Source organism: Echiichthys vipera (genome assembly GCF_963691815.1).
Source record: "Echiichthys vipera genome assembly, chromosome: 5".
In the NCBI taxonomy this organism is placed as follows: Eukaryota; Metazoa; Chordata; class Actinopteri; order Perciformes; family Trachinidae; genus Echiichthys; species Echiichthys vipera.
The window spans coordinates 12,471,284-12,488,427 of NC_139830.1; the positions used below are offsets into that span (position 1 = coordinate 12,471,284).

General features: G+C 40.6%; 2 protein-coding genes across 5 annotated transcripts in view; both read left to right on the top strand.

The window, feature by feature from the left end:
• The window catches only part of porb (P450 (cytochrome) oxidoreductase b), a 23,698-nt gene extending 18,715 nt beyond the window's left edge, over positions 1–4,983 (top strand). The window contains 9 exon segments of the mRNA XM_083913393.1: positions 290–291; positions 294–455; positions 458–511; positions 634–782; positions 953–1,160; positions 1,163–1,219; positions 1,890–2,035; positions 2,243–2,328; positions 3,122–4,983. Coding sequence (XP_083769519.1) covers positions 290–291; positions 294–455; positions 458–511; positions 634–782; positions 953–1,160; positions 1,163–1,219; positions 1,890–2,035; positions 2,243–2,328; positions 3,122–3,266 — 1,009 coding nt within the window. The 3' untranslated portion in view covers positions 3,267–4,983.
• A 2,176-nt stretch (positions 4,984–7,159) lies between these two features.
• On the top strand, positions 7,160–17,024 carry taf15 (TAF15 RNA polymerase II, TATA box binding protein (TBP)-associated factor). 4 transcript variants are annotated; one of them, XM_083913283.1, is made up of 16 exons: positions 7,160–7,296; positions 8,888–8,912; positions 9,086–9,119; positions 9,202–9,286; positions 9,845–9,902; positions 10,342–10,529; positions 10,642–10,858; positions 13,020–13,054; positions 13,609–13,641; positions 13,771–13,880; positions 14,750–14,879; positions 14,962–15,079; positions 15,200–15,274; positions 15,387–15,490; positions 15,664–15,802; positions 16,559–17,024. In XM_083913283.1, exons 1-16 carry the CDS (start codon positions 7,287–7,289, stop codon positions 16,596–16,598), a joined length of 1,401 nt encoding a protein of 466 aa, XP_083769409.1. In that variant the 5' UTR covers positions 7,160–7,286; the 3' UTR covers positions 16,599–17,024. The 4 variants fall into 4 exon arrangements, with proteins under 4 accessions (XP_083769409.1, XP_083769407.1, XP_083769408.1 ...); XM_083913281.1 differs by having other exon boundaries at positions 14,962–15,075; positions 15,193–15,274; XM_083913282.1 differs by having other exon boundaries at positions 10,645–10,858; positions 14,962–15,075; positions 15,193–15,274.
• The last annotated feature ends 120 nt before the right edge of the window (positions 17,025–17,144 follow it).

Here is a 17,144-nt window from a genome sequence, read left to right on the forward strand (position 1 = left end):
GCTCACTTCATGCAGATGAATTGATATTGTTATATTACTGCAATTTAATATTATTGCTGTAATATAAGATGTTGACTTTTGTTACAAATTAATTAGTTTCTTGTCGTCATGAACGTTTTGTAGAAACCAAAGTCAATTATCTGAGGGTCAAGGTAAGACTTTACATCATAGATTAATTACCTGACCTGCCATGTAATGTGTTATATTTTGCCCATGACACACATTTTTAATCTTTTATTAACATATATGGTTATCAGTTGACAATGAAAGGAATTTGAGACAATTCTAGATCCTAAAAGAAATGTTTTGGTTGTTTTTTTTTTCAGAGGAGTCTAACAAGAAGCATCCTTTCCCCTGCCCCACCACCTACCGCACGGCCCTCACTCACTACCTGGACATCACTCACCCTCCTCGCACCAACGTCCTCTATGAGCTGGCGCAGTACGCCTCAGATCCAAAGACCAAGAGAATATGCGCAAGATGGCCTCTTCCTCACCTGAGGGCAAGGTCTGTGTCTGGTGTTAAGGATTCATTGGTGTTAGAATAGCGTTTATCATGTTCATGTTAAAGAAACACAGCTGCAGGAACCTCTTAAACTTAATTTAGTGGCTTTTTGTTTATTCCTTTCTATAGGCGCTCTACAGAATTGGGTGTTGGGTGCCAGTAGAAACATCCTCGCCATCCTGGAGGATATGCCATCTTTGAGGCCTCCCGTTGACCACCTGTGTGAGCTGCTGCCTCGTCTCCAAGCTCGCTATTATTCCATCGCCTCCTCCTCAAAGGTAATTTCCTGTTACATTACTAAGACGGGTAGAGTCGAATCCTTTTAACTTTTGTTACAGACTTATTTTTTTACAAATGGCCTTTTATATTGGTATCAGCAGCAAAGATGCACAAAAATGTTCCTAAAATCAAAGTACGGCACTCTTGATGACTCTCCCCTGTTCTGTAGGTTCATCCCAACAGCATCCACATCTGTGCCGTAGTGGTGGAGTTCAAGACCGCGACTGGCCGTGTCAATAAGGGAGTTGCCACCAACTGGCTGAAAAACAAACTGATCAGTGACAACGGCCATAAGTCCACCGTTCCCATGTACATCCGCAAGTCTCAGTTCCGCCTGCCCTTCAAAGCCACCAACCCAGTGATCATGATCGGCCCGGGACAGGAATCGCTCCCTTCATGGGCTTCATCCAAGAGAGGGGCTGGCTCAAACAACAAGGTATCTTATATAACACGTGTGTGTGTTGTTGTTGTTGTCGTTTGTCTAACCTTTTTTACAATGTATCCACAAGACACATCCATATGTTTGTGTCATTTCTGGCCTTGTGTATACAACACTGCCCACAAATTTTTTTAAAGCATTTCAGTGTTTATGGATAAAAGTAATCAATGCTTTAATAATTAACATTGAATTAATAGCATCCTCAGTTACTCTGAAACAGACCTTAGGAACTGTGCGATAGTATTAGGGTTGCAAACACCGACAATATTCAAGGTGGAAACTTTCCGACAGTACTAACCGAAATTAAAGGGAATTATTTTTTAACTTAATATTCATATTAACATTCCCTCCCTAGTTAGAATTCAATAAAATGGGCAAACTTTTACCAAAACATGCATAAGATGTAGTACCATTTATGTATTTTCACTAATGACAGCTATGATTTTATACTAAAATTGTGCAAAGTTTCCAAAACTCAGAGCTTAAGCTCCCTTGGAAAAATGTACTGACTCCTCACAACCCTAGATGGTGCAAAGTTGCTTATAAAGCATGATGAATGTGTGTGCAGTCAGATTTCAGATCAGATATCAGATTTATTTTAAAAGCCTGAAAGGAATAAACGGCACGTACAAAACACCCAATGTTTTGTTTTGTTTCCTTCTTATAGGAAAGGAGCTTGGAGAGACAGTGATGTTTTACGGCTGCAGACATAAGAACGAGGATTATCTCTACCAGGAGGAGCTGGAGGAAGCAGAGAAGAATGGAGTTCTAACACAGCTTAATGTGGCCTTCTCCAGAGACCAGGAGCAAAAGGTACGGCTGTCTACCGCACTGCTGTGAAACAAAAAATATCTCAACACCTTTAAATTACAAATTGAGATTTGAGAGGTCAAACGGTGAATGAGACTACAAATGTACAGTATGACATATATTATTTATGTGTTGATAAACCATTTTATTTTGATGTTCGGAACTTTTAGATGCATGTATAAATTATTTATTTCTATTTCAAAAATACAGGTGTACGTGCAGCATCTCCTGAAGACAAATAAGGAGCACATCTGGAAGCTGATTCACTCAGACAACGCTCATATTTACGTCTGCGGGTAATGAACACATTTGACCAGCAAAAGATTAATGTTAAATGTCTTGTATTCAAACAGATCGAACTTTCACATTCATTTATTTGTGTTGTGACAAAATATCGATTTGAGTTGTTGGAATTTAAACTGGAGGGAAAACAAACCCACGTTCTCTTTGGTGCGTTGGCGCCTCCTAGTGGGATAGGGAGAACTGTTTTTCAGGAATCAAAAGCAAATTAACTTTCACCATGTTTGAGGTGACCGTTATTGCTCATTATTAATCAGTTTTATGAGTAAAGGGAAATATCCAGTAGATGGACGAACAAGAAATATATAATATGAAAACAAAAACAACACTAAAACAAAGATTCAAGAAGCTTTATTTATCTCGAGGGAAATGATTGTGCAACAGTTTCAATACAAAAGTTGGGAAAAGGTGGGAAAGGATCAGAGTAACAATAAGCTAACATAAATCAAATAAAATAAAGCTAACGTAAAATAAATCAACAATTAACTAAGTGTGACAGAGTGCAACAGACATTGTGGTTAAGCGTAGGTATATACAATATACAACAATACGCAGCGTGCAGTTTAGCAGCAGATTGAAATAAAATAAGTACAAATTAAATAAGTGAGAAGGAGCGATAAGTTATAACAGTGTTAAAAATGTAGCAGCATTTCCTACAGAACTAAGTGACAGTAAGGCACAGTAAGTGTAGCAGCAGTAAGTTACAGTACCACAAAATAAAGTGATGTAGTGGTGATATAAAGTGACAAAGATGACCAGACATCTAAAGTGATCTCTCTTCTCATTTAGGGATGCAAAGAACATGGCTAAGGACGTGCAGACGGCCCTCCACGAGATCGGAGAAGAACTGGGAGGCATGACACGCACACAGGCCACAGATTACGTCAAGAAACTGATGACCAAGGGACGCTACTCACAAGATGTCTGGAGTTAAAGAGCCTCAGACCCAGCCTCTGTCTCACTACTCAAGTGGTGTTTTTAAATTTTCTATTTTTATTGTGCGTCTTGTTTGATCAGGACTGAATTTAAAAAAAACTTTTAACACTTGTTCGTCACCCTGGTTCCATGAGATCTACAGATCTTGAGGCAAACACTACCTCTAATCTGTATTTCCTGTGTTTACAACATTATGTATCTGGACCTCTAGCCTGCGTCTGCCGGGGCCCGGCTCACTTGAGCCGATGTCTCAGACCAAACGACTGCTTTCAAGAGAATGTTAAGAGTCTCTGATATAAATGAGTTAGTGTTATCAGGTGTTTGACTGCAACTCTTGGCGCTCGGAGGTTGGATGTAGGACGCTGCTGGCTTGAAATTCAGTCGCGCAAATACAGCAAAGAGTCAACTTCATTTCAGATTAAGTGCAGTTTACCGAATGTGAAGTGCAGGAATAAAGCCTGAGACGCGTCACATGTTGGGCATTCTCACCCTCTGCTATCTCTGTTATCTATTCTGCAAGGGCACTGTCTCAGCCCCACCCAAGACGATTGTGATTGGTTTTAAGGAAATGCAAACACGCCAGAGCATTTTTTTCCCTCTCCTGTCCCTGAACACAAAGCAGTTTAGCCAGACCATGTGAGGCTATTTCAGATACGGTTTTAATATCGAGTCAATCAAAGCAGCTTTATAAAGTGACGATGACTCAGAGTGGGACAGGGACTCACGTCCCGTCTCTGGATGTACATGATATAATTCCACTGTGAAGGTAAAGATTTAAATAGAAAATTTAGAAAGCTCATTCAGTTTGCCATCTTGAGATCTCTGTAACTTTTATGTAGTTGATTAATGGATTGTAGACGTAACACCGCGGCAGATAATATTGTATCTAAATAAAAATACGGAGTGTTATGTGTTCCTGTTGCTGTGTTAACACTCAACAGCAAATGGTGCGGACATGCATACTTTAAATACATTACATGTTTTAGAAAATGTACAAATTCTGTGGGGAAATGTTTGCTGTAACAGACCGGTATCATTGGTACAATTGTTGACCTGTTGTATTTTTGACAAGAGATTTTGCCTGTTATGCATAAGTTGCTCATTCATAGAAACACAAGATTATATGCATTTTATTTCCTAACCATGCCGTTAAACATGATGAAAATGGATCTGTAGGTCCCCTCTGATATTTGTAAAATGTTGATTTGAAATGTTGGACTAAACCAGATCTGGGGTCCTTAATAGTGGTTGTTTATCTTGCGTGCATCTGACAGCAAAGGAGTGTGAAATGGGATGAGGCAGTAACACTCGAACATATGACAACCGCCTCTGTTCGATTGTTATCCGTCTATATTTTTGTTTTGTTTTTTTCAAACATATGCAATACTACGTGAAGAAGATGAAAGGACATATCAAAACACTTTGTGCATCTCCCAGCATCAGTGCTCATCTCAGTACTTTTATGTGAAACGGTTTGAGTTTAAGGAAGTCAGACAAGATGAAGAGCAGCGTGTGCCTTTTTTTAAACTGCCTTATGCATTAAGTTCGCATTTAAAACTTGACACTTCACCGTCTTTTTAATAGTTTTTTCCTTCCATGCTTACATTGGGATGTCACTTTACCCAGTGCTGTGTCGTTCCACTTCATGATGTAATTATTTGGTTTTATCAAGGCATGCATCTTTTTTAAATGAATAAAATTGGAATAATTTGTTGGGTTGATTACTTTTTTGTGATTATTTTTTACTTTCGACTATCGTTACCATTTGTTATCCGACACAAGGTTTCAGCTCTGATCAGGTTATCTGAACAAAACATGTTAATGGATAAATCCTGCTCTGAGTTACAGAAAGTAAATCCATACTTTTATATCGTCTTTACACTACTTACTACCACTATATATATATACATACATACTGAAACATTTCACAAGAAGAGCACAAGTGGAACTAATATTGTTAATAATGTCTGACAGTGTTGCCAACACATGCACAAAACATACACTAAAATGTGCGGAAAACGCAAAAAAACCCTGCCAAATTTCCACATGCACAACAATGGGAAATCGTTGTCGGCCAAGCTCAAAAACCACCCTTCTTTGGGGCCATACTCTAACGCAGAAATCCAATTAAAAGTTTAAACGGGTCAGGAGGTTTGCAACTTCTTTGGACTGAATGGGCGTTTTGATATCAAGCAATCGCAGTTTTGGTTTCGTTACATTTTCAGGTAATTTCAGATTTTACAATGGTTGTGTATGTGAGTGTTCAGACCTAGAGCGGGTGACATCACAGCTAGAGTGGGTGACATTACAGCTAGAGTGTGGAGGAGCTGAAACATATCCTGGAAAAAAACTCAAACAACTTGCTCTGTCTCCCACAATTTTCACTCTTCTTACATCAATTTAAGTCAAAACTTAGGAACATGTGTGCTGGTCGCAGACGTGTTACTATGGGATTAAACAGGCGCACACATTTGATATTATATATATATTGGCCTCCAAACCACAGGAGTGCCACCCAGTTGCCCATTGAGCTGCAACACAAACTGAGGCAAGAAATTGTCTGATTACAGCGGACAGCCAGGTTTTTAACCTGCTCTGGTTCTCACATATTTGACCCCACAAACATCAAAATGATATAAACGTGTTCAGCAGAGTCTCTTCTCTCTGGTGATTATCATATTTTGGACACTGGAGTCATGTTTTCATAATTAAAAGATGTTGTTTGAGAGGTGTAATCATTAAGTGAACTTTCTGACCTGTCTACATACAGTTAGTTGCTGTCTACATGTCACCATGGAAACCAGGGCTTCGACAGGTCACTTTGATTGATCTCTGATCGGCCCTTTGTTTTTTTACTTGCACTTGTATTGTATCAGGCTGATGTAAACATTAAAGTCAGCATCTTCAGTGAAACCTCCTGTCGTTCACAGTAAAATAGTCAATGCAACTTTTGTTGGTGATGCCACACATGCTACCACGTCCTGCACCTGGACATATTTATTAACTGTTGGTATATTACAGGGGTGTACAATCCTGCTCCTGCATGTTTTAGGTTTCTTCCTGCTGTAACACACCTGATGCACTGCCCTTTATCAAGCTTCAGCTGCTTGATAACGAGCAGAGCATTGGACTCAGGTGTGTTACAGCAGGGAGAAACTCAACATATGCAGGACAGTAGTGGACACCTCTGGTATATCATGAACTACTACTACTAGCCAACTTCTGCTTGTACTGGTTTCCTCCCACAATCCAAAGACATGCACGTGTTAGGTTAATTGATGACTCTAAAAATTGCCCTTAGGTGTGAATGGTTGTCTGTCTCTGTTCGTCTCTATGTGCCCTGTGATAGACTGGCGTCCTGTCCAGGGTGTACCCCGCCTCACGCCCGATGTCAGCTGGGATCGGCTCCAGCGCCCCCCCGCGACCCTGACCCCGGGATAAGCGGTTGAAGATGAATGAATGAATGAATGAATGAATGAATGACCTTAGCATTTGGATGTGCACCAAGTATCAGAACGGGTAAAAGTCAAGCCCATGTTATTCCACTTTTCTTTTATTGAATTTTGTCAAAGAAGAAAAAGAACAACAGTTGTACAGTGTGTCAATGCATCTGCCTTAAAGTGAAGAAACAGGAGCAAAAACAAAAAACCCCAACATAAATCCCACTCTCCCTCCCAACCACAGTCACAATTTCTTGCATTTTCTAGTTTTATTCAATCTTGTCTGTAAATCACTAAGAATTGCTCCTTGTACGAATGGTGCAATATAAATAAATGTACCTTTCCCCAATGTTTATATTGAATCTTTAAAAAACGGAACACTTTGACACATTAGGTGGCGGTAACACCTCAGCGGAAGCAGGCCGGTGAAACAGGAAGAAGAAGCCGCAGCATAAGACAAGCGTCGCAGAGGAGGAGGTTCACGCTGAGTTCTGTGGCGCTACGTAGATGTTAACCGGGGTTTTTATCAGCTAATTAGAACAAACATTGTATTTTAACTATATATAAAACGTCACAGAATGGCCACTGGTAAGTCATCATGTGTTTTGACAGTTTAGACCAGGTTTTTTGTGTGTATGGATGATGAAAAGTGGGTCGAGTAGCATTGGAGCTAAATTAGCTAACAACCGCGAGGCCAGGGGGGATCCGTCTATCTCCTGGAACATGGCTCATCTTTCATTAGCAGAGCAAAGTTGGTAAAACCGGTGTTTTGATGACGCTAACGATTTTATTTCATTACGGGTTTAACTCGGGACATTATTTACTCTACTGCTACTCTTAAAGCCGTTTCCTCCCCCCACGGTTTTGCTCCGTGGAAACACCGCAGGGTGAGCGGGGCCTGGCCATGAACGCGTCTTTGTTTACGCCAATGCTATTGTTCTCCGGCTGCACGAGACACATTCTGCGTTTGTTCGTGTTTTTAATTTTAAATTTGTTTGTAGCTTTCGCATTTGAATCGTTGTGGTTTGAAGCAAACTATGCCGAGGGATGGACAGCGTGTATAAACCTATGGCAGCGAGTCTTGTGTCAAGAGTTAGCCTGGTCCGAATTGACCGCCATTTTTTTTACTGGATTGGTAACGGGCAAGGCTAATGAAAGGAGGCCGGGACACAACAAAAAAGTCCGAGTCTTGGAGTAATGCGCATGCGCTGTTGGAGGGATCCAGCAGTTGGCGCTAGTGATGGTTTCCGCTCTGGTGATCTTTGGGTGCTGATTGGCCTGTTTCTTCCTTTCATTCATTTCCATTTTTAACGTCTTTATTAATAACACAAAGTTGAATATGTGGAACCTTTATTAAAAGCTATATATTTAGCGTTTTGAGGGGTACAGAATGAAAGTATTGCCTTTCCACAAAAATATATATTTAGTCTGAATTAATATTTAAAAAATGTTTTGAAGGGTTGAACAATGACCTTGTCATGTTCTGTTTACTTGTACCAGCTAATAGTGTCACGCATTGCGGGTTGCCAGGGTTGTCTGTTGTTGCTACAGAAACAAGGAATCATTTTGAGTTGAGAGCTAGGTAATCGAGTACAAACCACTCATAGAAAGACAGTTGAAGACGGGTTAACGTTAAATACTGTTGGAAATTTAATTGATGAGTCGCTCTGTAGGATTCATCACTTGACATGGTGCAGGCTGATCACTTGACACACCCAGCAACGAGCCTCGCAACCTGGCTGCTGGAATTATTTTTTGTTGTTGCGACTACGATCTTGAGACACTAGATGGCGGTGTTCGGCTCATTCTCCATATTCAACCTTAAAGTACGGCGACAAAATCAGTGCTATACAAATCGAGTATGATTACTTAAAAGAACAAGGTTACACGACCTTGTTTAATGGAATTCCATTGCTAGGCAACAGTCTTGGTCCTTGTCAACTTCCTGTCCGCTGATGACATTCACTGCATTATGTTTACCACTTTGAAAAAGTCAATACACAATACAGACATTGTTTTGTTGTAGATCAATTATCCTAAATTGGCATCCTACTTCTTCTGCCTTCAAGATTAGTAGTGCATCATCTGCTTTGTCACTTTTGATATTATACACATTAATGTTCACATTGTAGGTCATAACCACTTGTAGAAAGGTCAAACTTTTTTATTTCTCTTTCAGATTCAGGCTACGGTGGCTCTCAAAGGTAATGTAACGCTACACACAAGCATCACTCATGTTAATGTAACGTTCCCCTATGTAGATAACTGGTTGTACACATTATTCAAGTATATCATGTACACATTTAAGAAAGACTCATAGAGGAGTTTGAATGCATCTAAAACCAGACACTAACTGCCCTTTGCTTTGCGTTTGAAGCTACGGATCCTACGCCGGTCAGCAGAGTGGACAGGTAAGAAGACACTTCCTCAAAGTTACTATTGACATGTAACTTCTTGATTGTACCATGTCTGACTGGTCTTTCTGATCAACAGGGTTATGGTCAAGGAAATGGCAGTGGCTCTTATGCGGGGCAGAATTATGGTGCCTATGGACAGCAAGGTGCACCGCCGACACAAGGTACAAGTATATTTAAATGAGCTCTACTTGCTACATGTTCAAACGGACGGACTGGTTTTTCAAAATAATCAGAAAAACCCCCCACAGAGGGAGAGTGACTCCATTCTCTGCTCAGGATGCTGTTACCCCACTACAGTATATCTTTGCACAGCAAATGTGTGTTTGCTGCGATATTAATGTTCTGAATTTTGAGTACAGCTCCTTTTTCAATGATTGGTAGGTGCCTCATTAATTCGTTTAATCCTCACCCAAACTTTACTTTTATCCAATCAACCTAGCTGCTAGATGGTCGAATGAAATGGCCGTCAATTGTATATCCAGTTGATAGTCATAAAGACAACATTGTCAGGCCACTTGAAGATATTGTGGATTAAAATACTTGTGTTGAATAAATTACTTAAGTCACAGAACTCGGGTGCTTTTTTTAGTTAAGTAAGAAAGAATTAAGCATACACCGTAACGATACCATATCAATATCTGTGCATACCTAAAAACAATTAATGCAATGTTTTGAAAGAAATTTCCTGTTTCTCAATTTTGTGAATTTTCTTTTGACAGAGGGTTTCGGCCAGTCTCAACCACAGAGCTTTGATACTTACGGACAGGAGTCATCTGGGTAAGAAGCTAATATCACACTGTTCATACACCTTAAGTTGTCGGTGCTGTTTGTTTGTGCAGCAGAATTCTCACGGCCGCTCTTCTGCCTTTTTAGTAACATTAAGCTGTAAAATATTTAAAAGTTCTGCTATCCAAGAAAAGGAGCATCATAAACACCATAATGTAAAACTATACAGCACGTTATTGTACATCAGACAATCCAAGGGGCAAAACTGAATTGGTAGAAGACTGAATGCAAGTTCTGTAAACTAGCAAATCAATCATGCAACAAAGTTTAATTTTATGAATGATTTTATCATATTCTGCTCCACTTCATGTTTATTTTTCATTGACGACTTCCAATGCCTCTTGATGAAAGATGAAAATTACCCATTAGTGGATTCAATCAGTGTGTATCTGTTGTGTTAACTGATGATTTCTGCTAAAACGACTTCAAGGTATGGCAAGTCGTCATCTACGTCGTCGTCGTCTTATGGGCAGCAAGGTTCCTATGGTAGCCAGCCTCAAGGAGGAGACAGCTATGGACAGCAAAGCTCCTATGGTAGCCAGGGGCAAGGAGGTGGCGGCAGTGCTGGCGGAGGTGGCGGTGGCAGTGGCGGCGGTAGCTACGGAAGATGGAGTGATGGTACAAATAACATAATTTGAATTAATATAGAACAACATCTGTGTTCTGTGATTAATTTGACACAGATGTGCTGTCAGGTTGTTAGTTGTTTAAAAAAAGTCTTTCTGTACAGCAGCAGCAGAAGGAGGTGCTGAAGGTGGGCGGTATGGACGTGACCAGGACCGTTCAGAGGGAGGAGGAGGAGGCTACAGAGGACGAGGCCGTGGTAGCTATGACCGTGGCGGTTTTGACCGCGGCAGTGGTGGTGGTGGAGGATATGACCGCAGTGGCGGATTCGACCGCAGCGGTGGATACGACCGTGGCGGAAGAGGGGGACCTCCTGGTATGGGGTAAGTTGCATAGTGCCACTGCCCCTAAGGTACCTCTTTACACTATGAAATATGAGACATGACTTGTCACTCAACACATCATCACTCATCATCTACAAACCAGCCACATAGGTGATTTTCACCCCTCATCTGCTTTGTGCTCTAGATCACCAGACTCTTACTATTAAATATATTTATATATATATATGTATACCGGGTTAATCAAAGATCTCACAGGTAATATTCACTCTGCACTGCGCTCCAGGTGCTTGAACCTTCAGTTTCTTTACCCCAAGAAACCTGATTTACCTGAGTATTTTTTTTTTTTTACATAGACTTGCTGGTATTAAACCCACTTTGCTGTGTAGATCAAATGATCGGAAATCAGGTATTAGTGGTGTTTTAATTAGAGGTCAGATGAGTTGTGTGATCCACTGAGGATCTACTCGTTATTATTGGAGCCTTGAGAGAAGGAATGGAGATTGAACACGTCTGCCCAAATAGGAGCTTAAAAGGCCTCACCGGAGTTGCAAAAGGTCAGAAAATTTCCATGGGAAGTTGAGCGTTGATGGATTCGGTATACAAAAAATTAGCTTGCTTAAGCACTTTAATTGGAGTTTTAATTAAAATATTTCCAATCATTCTTATTGTTAAACATTTCTTTTATAAATTAGTTGTTCAAAGTACCTTTCTTTAGTTAGCCCACTGGCTAAATCACCACATGGCACATTTCACTTTATGTATTTGTCAAATTAACTGGTTATCTGCTTATAGTATGGTAAATGTAATTTTCAATTTGCATATGACATGAGAAATGCAGCCAGAGCAGAAACCAGTAATATTTCATTTTTTCCTGTTAATTCCCATGGAAAGTTTCCACCTCAGATATTCGCCGAATCTTGCAACCCTAGGTACCATAGACCCAGTTGTGCAACCGTATCCTCCTGAACTCTGTGACAGGTTTTGTAAACTCTGCATCAGCACACTCAACTTTTTTTTTTCTATCAGAACAGAAGACGCACCATGTCTCACATATGTAGAAGCTGTATAGTACTAAGTGAAATATTGATGCATTAAGGAAAATTAAGAGCTCTACTTTAATAGATGTTTACGTTAGAAGAGCAATGCTGCAGCACATTAATAATGTGAAAAATGCTTTCTTGAGCATGGAAAAACACACTGAGATGCAAACTATGAATATATCTTTTTCCCTATTGTAAATGCATCTGTAAAAGTAGCACTTCTCAGTTTAAGAGACATTCTAGCAAAGGTGCCCGTGTATCTCAGGACAAAAATACACTTTTGTAAAAAAAAAAAAAATTAAAAAAAGAACTTCCCTCCCTGAGACCGACTTTGGTATGTTCTAAAAACTCCACGTCGACTGGCACAACAATGTCTTGATTATTTGTTCTGCATTATGTTTGTCCTTAAACCAGTGGAAGCCCGTTTTAAACTGAGCAAGAGCTTTTCCGTCATTTGACCTTGATACAAAGCAAGGATTTAGTTTTTTTTGTGCTTTCAAATGATCAGTTACAAATCTTTAGCAACAGTCGAAACTCCATTGTTGTGTTTGTGCTCAGAGGACCTCATGGTAGTTTTTGAACAGTGGAAACTCCACTGAAACGATGCCCTTAGACCTGGAGCCACATCTTAGGCTGCTTCACATTCAAGAGGTTTCATTCAAGTGATGTATATTTGACAATGGCGAACATGTGTGTTGTGTTAACATGGATCTACATTTTATACTACAGGTATTCAGAGTGATTGAACTAGAACTTGGACCTCAGTTAAAGGATCTCATAACGCACTCAGTGGAAGATTGATTATTAGTTGCTACTCCTTCACACCAATTCGGCTTCTCATGTTAAGAAGAAAAATTCAGCTGGTTTTCCGGCTCTTGGTATCCAATCTGGTCATGTAAAAAGAAGTACCAAATTCATTGTAAATGGTGACCCAGATGTGATGATTGTCTTCACTCGTCTACCTGATTGTTCAGTCAGAGCTGCCTAGTCGTCTGTCCATTGATCTCTAATGTCAAAGACTAACGTATTCCTCGTGTGAGACATTTCCACCATAGTCGCACACCCTGGCAGGAGTGCGTACTGATGGGAATGTAGTGGAGCTTTGAGCTCTCAGTTGGGACAAAGGAAAGGCCATCATATCTCCAATTTTTCCTCTGCAGAGGTGGTGACCGTGGTGGCTACAAAAATTACGGTGGTAAGTGACGAGCATCAGAACTGTGTCGGTGGGGGAGGAAAGAACTTGAGTTAGCAAAAAAAGAAAAGAGGGGGATTTAAGAGAGAAAAACACTCGGTGAATGCCACCATTTTCATGTCCAGATCCCAAGGGACTCCACCTATTATTCTTAGCAGGGTTTCTCTTAAATGACTTCAGATATGGTAAAGAACATGGAGCCTGAGTTGTAAAATAATGGTATTGTTGCATGAAGACGAGGGTTGATTGTAAATGACAGAGGTGCTCCCAGGACGAAGAAGGAAAACTCTCTATAACTGGAGACATTTTGGTTGTTTTCTTTTCTGGTGTAAGCTCAAAAAAGCCCAGAACAATTCTGTTCTTCTTGCACGGTGTTGGTATGTGATGCAACGGTCTAAAACACCCTTCAGAGAGCTGTAAACATGGACATTGTTTACTTTTCTTTAACATTATGCATTGATAGGGATGAAGCTTATAATTGTTTGTGTGAAACAGTGTGACGTATTTAAAGATTTCTTGCTGAAGTGTTCTCTTCCACCCTCTCCTCTGTTTTACAGGCTCTCGAGACTACGACTCAAGGGATGAACCAGGTAAGACTCTCTTTGAGCATTGCATGATTAAATAACCAGGGTTTGTGTGGGTCAATGGGCCCTCTTATGGACACAATAGATCTCCAATGTAATCATTGCTGACGTCTTCTCCATCGATCTCTTCCACAGCTGGTGAGCAGGACAACTCTGACAACAACACCATTTTTGTCCAGGGACTGGCAGAAGAGGCCACAGTTCAGGAAGTTGGCGACTACTTTAAGCAAATTGGTATCATCAAGGTAATTCATTGGTCTCTTGGCATGTTCCCACACTCAATGAATTTCTTTGTTACATCGGTCATTATATGTAACAGCCCTGGCACTGATTTTTTTGGCATTTTTTTTATTCCTCAAATTTTACTAAAACACAAAAGATATTTAAATATAGACACATGAAGAAAAGATCTCTTAATACTCATACGCTATTTGAATCATGAATGTTCAACATAATCACAGGAGACGGAGGCCTTTGCTTTCTCCTGCAAAAAGAATGAATGCTCTGGATATTATACTTATTTTCTTAGTTTTATAGAGCATCATGTAATCAACTATCTCCTGCAGCCACGTAACATGACGATGCCATCAAAGGCGTAAAACCTGACGACCTGAAAGATCGAAGCCTTAGTGTCAATGCTCTAGCTATTATGGTTTTTATTTTAGATAATTTTATACATGGGCATGTAAACAACCACCACTTGTAGCCGCTCTGTTATTAAATGGTTAAACGGCTGCAACTCACTGAGTTTGCAGCAGCTGCTACAGCTTTCCGTAGACATAGCATGGCAGTTCACAGCAGCTGAATGTGTTTTCAACATACCGTGGTAACAAGCCTCATGACTGTTACTACTCTTAATGCATCTGTAGTTTGTTACTTTAATGTGATATTAGTATTTTTGAAGCAAATCAATGACACAAACATTTGTGTGTCTTTATTAATAATGACTAACTTGATACTTCTTGGGATCGTTGTCACTCTTTATCCTTGGTACCAGTCAGATTAAAGATTTAGTTGAGTGTTAACTTATTCCTGTGTGGCACCAAGCCCAGGTGTAGAAACAATCGATGCAAACGGAAGCCCTGAGAATCCTGTGTTTATTTTGTGCTCTTAGTTGAACAAGAAGACTGGCCAGCCAATGATCAACATCTACTCTGACAAGGCCACCGGTCGGCCAAAGGGAGAAGCTACGGTGTCATTTGATGACCCGCCCTCCGCCAAAGCTGCTATTGACTGGTTTGATGGTAAGAGCACTGGCGTAGTTTTAATTGACTTTAATTATTTACTCATCATTCAGGATCCCTCTAACTCATATTTTAATTTCAGGCAAGGAATTCCAAGGCAAACCCATCAAAGTATCATTTGCCACCCGCAGAGCCGAGTTCACACAGAGAGGAGGTGCGAGAGGCGGCGGCGGCGGGTCACGAGGAGGAGGAGGAGGTGGGTATTGACAGAGCTATCCCAGTGTTCAGTTGGCATCACATATCTAGTTTGAAAATCTAAGTGGTTGTGTTAATGTTTCTGCTTCTGAAGTTTTTCACAAATTATCCATTTCAGGTTTCAGAGGTCGTGGCGGCGGCGGTGGAGGAGGAGGACCCAACTTTGACATTAAGGGAGGAGACTGGCCCTGTCCCAACAGGTTTGTATGCCTTTATGTAAGTTTTTACATGAATTGTTAATATACTGTAGAACGGGGACTCTTGGCCCCATTTGTGACATTATGTATAAATGTCTGATCTTTCTGTCCCTAGCTCTTGTGGCAACATGAATTTTGCACGGCGGCAAGAGTGTAACAAGTGTGGCGCTCCCAAACCAGGAGATGCAGGAGGAGGAGGAGGAGGAGGAGGATATGGAGGTGAGTGCCTAACACAATGTCTTGAAAAATAAAGGGCATTTAAGTGAAGGTTAAGTTACTTGTTCAAATGCTGTGCCTGATTGCATGTACAAAACATCAGCAGCATGTCAGTCCAGTTGTTTTTACGCTTTAATATCGTCCTCTTGTTTTACCGACATGATTGTTGTGTGCAGATCGTGGAGGCAGAGGTGGTTATGGTGGTGACAGAGGCGGTGGCTTCAGAGGTCGTGGAGGTTTCCGTGGGGGAGACCGTGGAGGCTACGGGGGAGGAGGTGGTGGAGGATACCGGGGGGATTACAAAATGGGAGGACGGTTGGTGAACTTCTATTTGTTTTGTTTTTTACGTGTAAGCTGATCTGATGTAGTTCAAGCATAGGACCAGGACTTGGTTAAAGACAAATGCTGTGTCCCAATTTCACATTGCCTACTAATCTTTATAGTGTACTGTACACTCACAGGAAATAATTGAGCTGTTGAACATTAGAATTAAATTTAGAGTTTGCAAAATCCTTCTGAAATTAAACTTTTAATTTGTTTTTGAGTGTGCTGTTGGTGAACACTATTACTCTACAAAGCTTTGAATTCATTAATTTCATTATATTGAGTATACTTAATTGTTTCACTTCCTAGTGTAAACGCGCTACATATCAAATTCCAAACTGGGTATTTAGTCTCTGCCTGGCGCTGAGGTTTTAAGCCAAAGAGCCTTTTTAACTCCCTGCTTACGAAGAAGCCATATTGTGAAGTGTGTCTAAATATTCATGCTACAACCCTTCACTAAGAGGTTTTGTGTCCTTTGCATTTGCACATTTTGATATATTCCCACTCACTGAAGGTGAAGTGAGACGTTAATCAAGGGTTGTTAAACGAAGGACGTCTTCTTCTTTTTTTGAAAGCAAATGTTAATCGTTGACAGTTCCAAAGGCAAAGGGGTGGGTGAACAAGGAAAAACTGACACCGTACCCCCCCCCCCCCCTTTGCCGTTCAGATGACTGCAGTTAATTCAATGACAAGTGTCTGTAGGTCTTTAAAAACCGCCGGTAACACTGTTCTTCCTGTTCCCTGCAGAGGTGACCGTAGAGACGACAGAAGAGACCGGCCATACTAAGAGTTGAGAAGATGGAAACCATTCCAGCCCCTGAGTTCGCCGTGGAGGGAGGGGTTTAGTTTGGGAAACTGGGGGGAAAGGACGGGAGATCAGGCACTCTGATCCGTGCACCTTTGTTTGTAGCCAGTGCATCTCAACTATTGCTGCTCATCTGAGCGAGGGGCGGATGTGTTGAGCTACTGTAAAGGGACTTTGGGGCTGATTGGCACTGTTGGCATGTGGTCAAATGTTTATTTTTGGGGTTTCTTTTTTTTTTTTGCCGTTTTGTTTTATTTCTTTGTACATCTTTTTAATTTCCTCTCAAGATTCTAGCTGCAGATGTTTTTGAGGTAGACTTCGTACCATTGTTTTGTATGAACGAAATAAATGTTTTACGTGGGTTTTTTTTTTTTTCTTCCAAAATGATATTAAAAAACTGTGATCTTTTCTCTGCGGTGTGTGTGAGTTTGTACATATTGTTTAAGATATGAACCGGTTTACAAGCTACATCTTTGAAGTGCAGTGGTGTGTAGGCTCCAGCAGGAAAAGCAGCCGTGCTCTGCTGCT